This window comes from Varanus komodoensis, unplaced genomic scaffold (assembly GCF_004798865.1).
Source record: "Varanus komodoensis strain SLA01 unplaced genomic scaffold, ASM479886v1 scaffold240, whole genome shotgun sequence".
In the NCBI taxonomy this organism is placed as follows: Eukaryota; Metazoa; Chordata; class Lepidosauria; order Squamata; family Varanidae; genus Varanus; species Varanus komodoensis.
In genome coordinates, this window is record NW_025335642.1 from 7719 (window position 1) to 17087 (window position 9369).

The window sequence follows — 9369 nt, forward strand, 5'->3', positions numbered from 1 at the left end:
CAGGGGATTCCCAGGGCAGCGCTGCCAAGGCCCCTGAGCTCCAGCAGCAGCAAGAGGGCTGCGCTCCGTCCTTCTCCCCAGGAGGGCTGACCCACGGCTGGCCGGCTCATTCTCAAGCCAGGCCTGAATCCAGATGGATCCGGATGATCCATTTCACCCCAGAGTGCCTGCAGCACAGCGCCATCCCCTCGAGCTCCTCGCTCGGGAAAGGGGTGCTTGGGACGGGACAAGCACTCGTACAGAGCGCAGGGTACAGGGAGGGTCTTTCCAGGGGCAGTCCTCCCCCTGCCTTCTCGCCACCCTGCAGTGACGCGCACACCAGCCCCGGATCCATCCGGACAAGAGCAAAGGCTGAGGGCGCACGTGGGGGGGGGGGGCATCCGGGCGCAGGCGGCACGCTCCACGAAGTCGATCCGTTGCTCTCTCAAGTCTGCTGTTGTATCAGAACATGTGCCATGCCCCTAAATTTGTGATCAAATTTCTCAGGCAAAAGCTCTGCACGAGCAAGAGGGATCCCAAATTTAAACCAGTCGCAGCTAACTTGTAGGAGGTACAGAAGTCCCCGCCAGGGGGCAGAAGGATCCACTCCTGACAGATCTGGGAGGATCAGCTGCCCGCCCAGGAGCGCGAAGGATGTCGGAAGGCCTCTGTCACACTACTGGAAGAAAAAGAGGTGGAGGGGGAGTGAAGTCCGGGCCAGGAAACACCAGGAACCAGCTCCGGATTCTGAGCGGGATCTTGGCATCTCCCGCCCAAGGCAGGGAAGAAGCAGGCGGAGAAGCCTTAAGCGAGAGAACTTGAGCAGGAAAGATGCCCTGAAACACCAGCTTGTCAAGTCTCCAGTACTCATTGTTTTCTGCAAGAAATCCCTCCCCGCTCCCATACACACAATTGCTCCCCCGTCACTTTACCACCAGTTGGAAGTGGGAAGGAACAATGCCCAAAACGAGTCACTAACTTTCTAATATCTATTTTGCTGTGCCGCTCCACCCTGAAGGAGACCCCAGAGGGCGCATCAGGGATTGCAGGGGACAGAAGGACCCTGTGATTCTAACTTCTGTGCAAGGAGAAGAACAAAAGTTCTCTCTCCATGCTCAGATCCCAGGTTTTCTTGCTGCTTTTCAGTCTAGTTTGCTCTGTGATCCCACTTTGCGCTTTCGGGCTATTGGGCACGTTCAGAATGGGATGAATGAATGATGAATGGAATGTGTTTGTCTCCATGGCTGGCCAAGGGATCAAGTGCTGGGCAATGCTTCACTTTCCAGCCAGCTGCCCCCCCAGCTCCACCCCACCCCGGGCCGCCTGGGGCCGGGGAAGGGGGCAGTCCCAGAAAAAATCCTGAGATGGGAGGACACTGAATTGCCTTTCAGGCACTTTCTTGCAAAATCTTTTCAGAAGCAGCCCTGCGTGTGTAGACCTGAACTAAGCGATCGATCGAAGTGTGAGCTGAATCCTCCTGGAAAATCAACAGGGGGTTTCCTTGCTTCTGCTCCTCTGTCAGCAGCTGCTTCTCGGAGCTCATCCTGCAGCCATCCCTTTATTCCTCCCACCCCCCACTCAGGGCCCACCCCGTGGTGGAGGAAGCAGGCAGAAAGACACCATCACCCACCTGTTGTAGCTTCATAGCCTTCTCGACGTTTTTCTGAAAAGCCAAAATCAGAGAGAGAGAAAGCTGCATTCAGGCCTCCAGCCCCCCCCCCCCCCCCCCCCCCCCCCCCCCTCGTGGCTGGATACAGCTCCAGGGCCCGGATTTGCATTTTGCTCCTCATCCCTCCCAATGCCCTTTCCTCTGATGTCGTGTTACACTGTTGGAAACCACACAGGGAACTTTGGCTATTGCACTGTACAGCAATGAAATCAACCACTATGTTGATGTCTTTGAGAAGGCACATTTGTGGGCGGTGACTGTCTCTTTGCCATCTTTGTCAGCTGCCCTGGGAGCATTGAATAAACTCAGGATGATTCCCCCAGAGATCATCCAGTCTGACCCTCTGCAATGAAGGCAGGCCCCCAGGAGGTGCTTTTCTGGCATCTTCCATACATCCCGCCAGGGAAGGCGTCGCACCAGCTCTGCAAGGGCCTGCCACTGCTCGAGATGGGAAGTCTTTCCACTCTTCCCTCCCCGATTTGCTCCACCATAACTCCAATGCCCCTGGGCCCCCCCCCCCCGCCCCCAAAGCCGGCTCAGGCCATGCTTTGCATCACACAGACAGAGTGCTGCTTGATGGCTGGTTAGTTTTGTTTTCTTGGATAGTCATTGCAGCTCTGATGGCTCCAGGGCATTCTCCGTCCACTGCTTAGAAAGCGGGATGTGCCCTTCGAGGGTGATGGTGCCGCTGCAGCCGGGCTGAGAAGAAGTCGCTGGGCTGGGCTGGTGGGAGCGCCCTTCTTCCCGGAGCTTCTCCTGAACACCTCTGAGCCGCTTTGGGCCAAAGAACTCCTCTGAGCACCAGACATCGGAAGAACGCACCCCCGGGCTCCCAGAACGACTCCCAGGCCCTGCGAGTATGTCTGGGGTAGTTACGGAGATGCAACGGAGGAGCATTGGGGCCCAAATCAGGAGAAGCCAGTTGGGTGAACAGAGGGGCTTGTTTTAGGAAAAGACGTCCATGCTGCATCTTGGGCCAGTGTCTGAGGAGGCAGGACCCACGGAGAGGGAGGAAGAGCCTGGCGAGGTCCAGACTGGCTTGGGACGCACATGGACCCCTTGCAAGAGGCTCAGACCGCGAATGCTCATGGTGAGATGCAGCAGCGAAGGCCCATGCCAGCCCAGGCTCCCCTGATCCCCCAAGCGGGGAACGATTCGCCGGGCAAGCGAGCCCTGCACCCCGGAAGGACCCCCGAGCTCCCAACAAATGCAGCCCCGGCTCACTTACTGCACAGACACAGCCCAAGGACGATCACGGCAATCAGGGCGGCTGCCAAGCTGCACCCAAGAAGGAGCCCCAACTGGGATGCTGAAGGAGAATCAGGAAGGAAAACCCCACAAGATGAGAGAGGGGAACCCTCAGCAATGGGAAGGCACAGAACCCCACGCCTCGAAATAAGCAGCACTTGGTGAGTTAATCGCCCAGGACCCCCAGGCACCAGCACACAGTCGGCATCACCACGGATTGCGGGCCCCCTCCCCCCTCCTCCCACAGGGATCTCGTGGGATGCTGTGGGGGCCCCAGGTTGTTCCTCCCCTCCCTGCCCGGATCGTGCCCTTTTTCTGGCTCGTCGCCACTTTTATCCCTTTAAAGTTTCTCTCATGCACACGCACACCTGTAGAAGTACCCCAAAAAATCTTTATACCCTGCAAAATCCCACTTTAAAAAGGAGCATTAATTCTGACAACTGTCAAAGGTGCTCTGGGGGGTGGGGTGGCTTGGACTCGTGCATGTTCTCAAAATGGTAGAATCTTGGAGACAAGCACAACCCTTAAGACACACGTGTCCCAAACCTTAAGGATCTTCTCGCAACGGGATGAATGATGTACCATCCCATTTTGGCAAGGTAAGAGCACCCATGCCCTTGATTGCACCTGACAGCTCACCTTTTGACACCTGTCAGATGGAATCAACGCAGGAGGTGAACTTACCTGCAGCCTCTGGGGGGAGCTGCCCCGAGAAGATGCTGGCGGGACTTTGCCGGAAGGCATCGCCCTGCATGTTTCCCACCGAAGCCTCACCACCCCGGCACACACACAACTCCAGACTTCTGACGTTGTGCCAGTGTAGCCATATTTTTAAACATCACGAATATTTGCAACGTTGTCGGGTTTGGCAACCGTGTGCGGCCCCTCTGAAGGCAGGGGGCTTGGGGCACTTTAAAGGGGCCATCCGGAGGTGTCGAACAGGATTGCGAAATCCAGCTTGACAGCCCCGTCTTGCAGTCCCTGAGAAAGGGAAAGGACAGCAAGCCACGACGGGCCCAGAGGGGCAGCCAAGTACAGCAGCGAGGTCAGTGTCGCCACCCCACCCCGGGGTGCCACGTGAGCACCTGTGGGGCAGCTGGCCTTGGGGGTGGCTGGGCAGGGCAGAGAAGCACAAAATACTGGAAGGGAAGCCCCACATGCTGGCTTCCCAGTGTGGGGGGCAGCTGGGCTGGCCTGGCCTTCCTTGGGGAGCGTTCCCCCCCGCGTCCTCCCCCGGGCAGCAGCCTTCGCTCACCGCCAGGCTCCTCCCAGGCCAAGTCCAGAGGGTGCCGCAGGCCGTCGTGTTCAATGTGGCACCGGAAGCGCCGCCGGTCCCGGGGGTCGACCCTGACGCTGAGCCAGGTGTAGTAGGTCCCGTCGGCGTTGGGAGCCACGATGCCACGGAAGGTGTCCTGGGCCCAGACCTCCCCGTCCCTCGTCCAGACAGCATCGATCTCCTTGGGGTGGAAGCCGTGGGCCCGGCAGAGGAGGGTCTCCGTGCCGTTGCCCCCCGCCCTGCGCGTCACCTTCCCCACCGGGGGCTCTGTGGAAGCAGCAGCATCCATCTCATCCAGGGCAGGAGGGGTGCCTCACTCCCCGTTGCAAGGGGGAAGGCACTCTGCACATGCTCAGACACTCATGCTGCAAACTCCACACTTTAGAAAGCGGATGCTGGCAATCCTGGCAGCCTCTCGAGCACATGCCTGGATGAGGGAAGTCAGGGTGCCCCCCCCCCAAAAAACCTCTGGACTGCCCACCAGTCCATTCTCCCCACTCTCTCGCAGTTATTTTCTCTGCAAGAATGCCTGTGGCTCTTGCAGGCACGAGCAGATGGGCAACCGTGGGACACGTGGCCTGGAGGAGGAGGTCGGCGCCCCACCGAAAGTGCCGTGGGGCAAGGCAGTGGCAGCAGCAGGAGGCCTCCTGGACCATCCGGGGAGCTGGGAGGCCCGGGCAGCCCGTCCCTGCGGGCCACTTTCCTGCGCCTCCCTGCTTCGCTCGGTGCCAAATCCACGGGAGCAAACTTCAGGGTGACCCCACCCACCAGCGGTGCACTGAAGTGGGGCGGCCCCTGCTTCCACCGCCCCTGCCATGGTGGGTGGGGAGAACCGGGGCCCCTCCCCTCACTTGCCCGCAGCAGAGTCTCGTTCCCGTAGGCCAGGTGTCTCCGCAGCCACATGGTGCAGACCTCCTCCAGGTAGGTCTTGAAGTACCGGTTCCGTGCCGCGTTGGCGTCCCACAACCTCTTGGCGTTCTGGGCTGCAGGGTCGTGTGCCGTCCAGGTGAGGGTCTCCATGTCCAGGCTGATGTAGTCCCTCCCGTCGTAGCCGAACTTGGAGTACCCTCCTTTGCTCCCATCGCTCCTCAGCTCACAGCCGACCCTCCACTGGAAAGTGTGAAACCCTGCGAGAGGCGCACAGGCCAGGTGGGGCAGCTGCTCCCCCCAGCCCCGCAAGAGCCACGGCCGAGCTTCGAACAGAAGTGTTTGCCTGCGAGGAGAGGCAGGCATGGCGGCGGTCGAGGAGCACCGGGGCCACGAGCGGAAGGATGCCCCACGCACAGCCTTCGAGCGAGCGAGTGAGTGACCCCAGGCACTCCTGCCGCGCGCCCAGCCTGGGAATCCTGGCGCTCCCTGAACAGGCTGCTCGTGTGCTGCCCTCCCCCTGGGAGTGGGCGGACCCTCTTGCCCCCTCCCATGGGCCCCCCATGGCCTCTGCCCCACATCCTCTGGGTGCTCCTGCCTCTCCCACTCCCCAACCTGCCCGTGTCCCCATATCAAACGCACAAAGGGGGTGCGGGGGGACAAGTTCTCTCCAAAGAGGCAAAGTTCTCCGGCAGTACAGAGAATCCGGAGATTTGCGTGATCAGAAGCATTGCCTTACAGATGCGCCTTTGACACCCTCTGTGACTGCGGCCAGACGGTCCCTGCCTCCCTCTCCCACCCCCCAGGCCCCCTCCCGGGCCTGGGCTCTGCCCCACGGCCTCGGGGTGCTCCTGTCCCTCACCACCAGTGCCTTCTCCACATCCCGAAATGCAAGGGGGGCACTGGCCCACACGCCCCCCCCCGCCCTATTGATCTTTCGGGGGAGGCCGCTGCAATCACGGCCCTGAAGGGGACCTGCCTGGCTCGTCCTCCCCTCTTTTCGGAGGATGGAGTGTGGGTGGGGCTCTTTCAAAGGAGGCGTCTGCGCTGGAGCTGCTCTCTCCTCCCGGAGCCCCCTCCCTGCCTGGCTGGGGGAGGCAGAGCGGGAGGGTCCCCCACCAATTCCCACTGGGTCCAGAAGGGGGGCTGGCATTTTGCACCCTGCCCCGGGAAAGGCCTCGTGCCCCTTTCCAGCCAAGGCCCCCCACCCCCCCGGGACGGTTGGGCAGTGCAGCGAGGCAGGTTCAGCCTCCGAGGAAGCAGCCCAGCCAGAGCCAGGTTAGAAGTCCAAAAGCCCTTAATTTCCTCGTGCATTTACACAAGTAAAGACAGACTCTCTAACTGCTTGTCCAGCTGCGCCCCTAACGCTGGGTGTGCGAGTGCCAGTGAGCAAAGGCCTGAGAGGCGCCTGCCTGGGGGTGCCCCCCTGGGCTGGGGGAGCAGATGCTGCGGGTGGCAGAGGCAACAAGGAAGGGGGGAGGTAGGAGACGGGAATGAAGCTGCGGACGCAACACATGCCATCGAACGCCCAGAAGCACGTGGCGTTGCCCCCTCATCCCGCATGGTTTCACTCAAACTGATCAGAGGGTGGAGGAAGGAGCTCCCTGCCCTGCCCTGCCCTGCCCTGCCCTCCCCACCGGCTCTCCCCATCTCCTGCCCCTGCTCCTGCCCCCCACTCACCCCCACTCTGGTTGTGGCGCTGCGGCACCGTCACCAGGGCCACCCCGAAGGTGCGCTCCGTGTCCCGGAAGTTCTGGGTCATCCACTGCCAGTAGCGCGTGTCCTCCTTGCTCACCTCCTCTGCCCAGGGGACTCGGGGCAGGGCCCGCCCGGTGCGGCGGTCGTACTGGAGGAAGAGCTGGTCGTCCAGGTACCCCACCGCGACAAACCGGGGCAGCCCTGGGCCGGGCTCCGACACGCCCGTGTAGAAATACAGCAGGGTGTGAGCGGAAGAGCCTGGAGGAGGAGAGAGGGGTGTGGAGAAGGAGGCATGGCGTTCTGCTGGGGATAACCAGTGGGTTTCCATAGGGACACCGGTCATCATAACCTGTGTGCGCAAGCCATCTGCACGAGGTGATTATTGCAAACATGCCCTGAGCTGCTGCGAGTGCCACGGCTGTTTTGGAGCTGGGCAAGGAGCTTCCACGGATGGGGGGCTTCTTCCCTGGAAGCGAGCAGCTCTTTCCTCGTGAGGAGATGGACCCCCACAGGGGGCTTTGTGCAGGCTGCGTGAGAGGGGCACCTGGGCTCGCAGGAATGAGCTGGGACTGGTCCAAACAGCCCAGGTGCAGCCCAGGTGTGCCCCAGGTAGAGGAACTGGAGCTATGGCTGGCAATGCATTTATAAGTGGCTGGATTCAGCCATGGCTGACCAGAGACCCTGGGAGAACGAGGAGCCCCCCAGCGAGGATTCCTGAGCTCTGCTAATGCCCTCCTGGCAGGGAAATATGAGGGCTTTGTGGGTTGAGAGGAACAGAACTTTATAGCCCGTGAGGTATCATTACTGAAGCCGACAGCACTCTGCTGAGGTGTGTACATCTGTTGCTGGGGGCGTTTCCGCTCTTGGCCAGGTGAGTCTCAGACACCTGCTCAGGTAAAGGAAAGAAGAGGGTTATCCCATGCTTCAGACGTGGGTTTCCAGGGAAGATGTTCTCCTCGCGTGTGGTCCGGTCACCTCCAACATTTGGCGACCCTGCGAGTGAAAGCGCCCCAGGATGTCCTGCCCTGGGCAGCCCTTCGAAGGCCGTAGCTTCCTTGATGGGACTGGTCCAGCTCAGACCTGCTCTTCTTCTTCCTCTTCCTCCTCTGCCTCAAATCCCAGAGGCTTTGATCTTCCAGTCCAGGGCAGGGGGAGCCACTGAGGCAGCTGTCACTTTTGCCCTGCAGATTTTGCAGGGTGGGCTTCTCAGCCATCTGCTGAAGGGGGAGCCGTCCATCCTGGCCTCTCTGGTCTCAGTCCTTCACGTCCACCTGGACCGCCCATGTTCTCCTCCTCTGAAGTGGCTTCCCTGACTTTGGAGGGCAGCTGGAGTGGTTCTTCCAGCAGCAGCTGCTGCAAGAGGTCGGGGAGCAGAATCAGCTCCCCAAATCCCCCTGGAAGTAAGAGAGCTGTCTCTGGCCTCAGAAGGGGGTGTCCGAACAATCCCATGGGCTGGTGGGAAACTTGTAAACCACTCGGAGAGTCCTAAGGCCAACATGGGCAGTATTAAAGTGTAATAATAAAAGTATACTCCTTTAATCTCTATCTCCTGGCACGGAAATATTTTATTTATTTCTTGTTTTAAAGAATTGTCTAGGCCATTTTCCAATAAATGGCCTCAGCTATTGCGCGGTATAGAAATGAAATGTTAATAGTGGGGGGAAAAAACCTTTAAAAAGTGAAGAGCGTCTACAACGCAGCAAGGCAGAATGTTTTTAACAGAACACGCATTTAGGCCACGAGCCTACACACATTTAGGCAGGAAAAACGTCCAGAACTCGCAGGCTGTTGCTGCTCCTTCGCTCGACCCGTAAGGGAACGGGAGAAGGAAAATGTCTGAGCGCAATTACACCCATCATTATCTCCCCTCTCCGTCAGATTTGCCCCAGAAGGACATTCGAGGAGCGGTGCGCCCTTTTTGTGTGAGCCAAGCCCGGCAGGGGCAGAAACGAGTCTTGCAAAGCCATTCCCGGGAGCGAAACGCGGGCTGGACCGAACACGCAGGAAGGCGGGGCGCCTCGCGGAGAGGAATAAGCGATCCGGATCTTTAAGCGGGGGGTGGGGGGGAGGTTGTGTTCGAAGGGCCGGAGAGGGAAGTCCGCTCGCCCCCTGGCGGCGGGACGGGGCTGGGCAAGAAGCGTGCGAGGCCGCCCGCGCTGCGGAAACGGCCGCCCCGCCGCCGCTCGCCAAGCGGCCTTGCACAGCGAGGCCTTCGCGGGAGGCGAGCTCCGACTGCAGGTGCAACTTTGCAAAAACTTTTGGACGCGCGGGAACCCGCCACTCCAGACAAGCCCGTAGGCCCGGCGGGCAGGCGACCGCACCACCCGCCCCATCTTCGCCTTGCTACGCTGCGAGGAAGCGACTGCCAGCCGGCGCATTGTCCTGAAAGCAGCCGCAGCCAAAGGGGACCCCACAGGAGCGGCGGGTGTTCCGCGGAGGCGGAAGCGGAGCGACTCCGGATTACGAGGGGGGCATCTGCCCAAGAAGTAAACGCACAGCCAAGAGCCCCCTCCGCATACACTGGCCCGCCCAGCTGCTCGCGCCCGGAGGCACTTACCCCCCAGCAGCAAGGCCGCCGCCCCCCACCAGAGCAACCCCATTCGTGTCCGGGATGGAGAGGCGCCTGCACGCC

General features: G+C 60.5%; 1 protein-coding gene across 1 annotated transcript; it reads right to left on the bottom strand.

Moving 5' to 3' along the window:
• Positions 1 to 328: 328 nt before the first annotated feature.
• LOC123024642 (DLA class I histocompatibility antigen, A9/A9 alpha chain-like) lies at positions 329 to 9369 on the bottom strand. The gene is made up of 7 exons (XM_044432633.1): positions 9295 to 9369; positions 6720 to 6995; positions 5024 to 5299; positions 4152 to 4439; positions 2877 to 2957; positions 1610 to 1642; positions 329 to 658 (listed from the first exon to the last, which is right to left on the bottom strand). The coding sequence occupies exons 1-7, from the start codon at positions 9335 to 9337 to the stop codon at positions 651 to 653; spliced, it is 1005 nt and encodes a 334-aa protein (XP_044288568.1). The 5' UTR covers positions 9338 to 9369; the 3' UTR covers positions 329 to 650.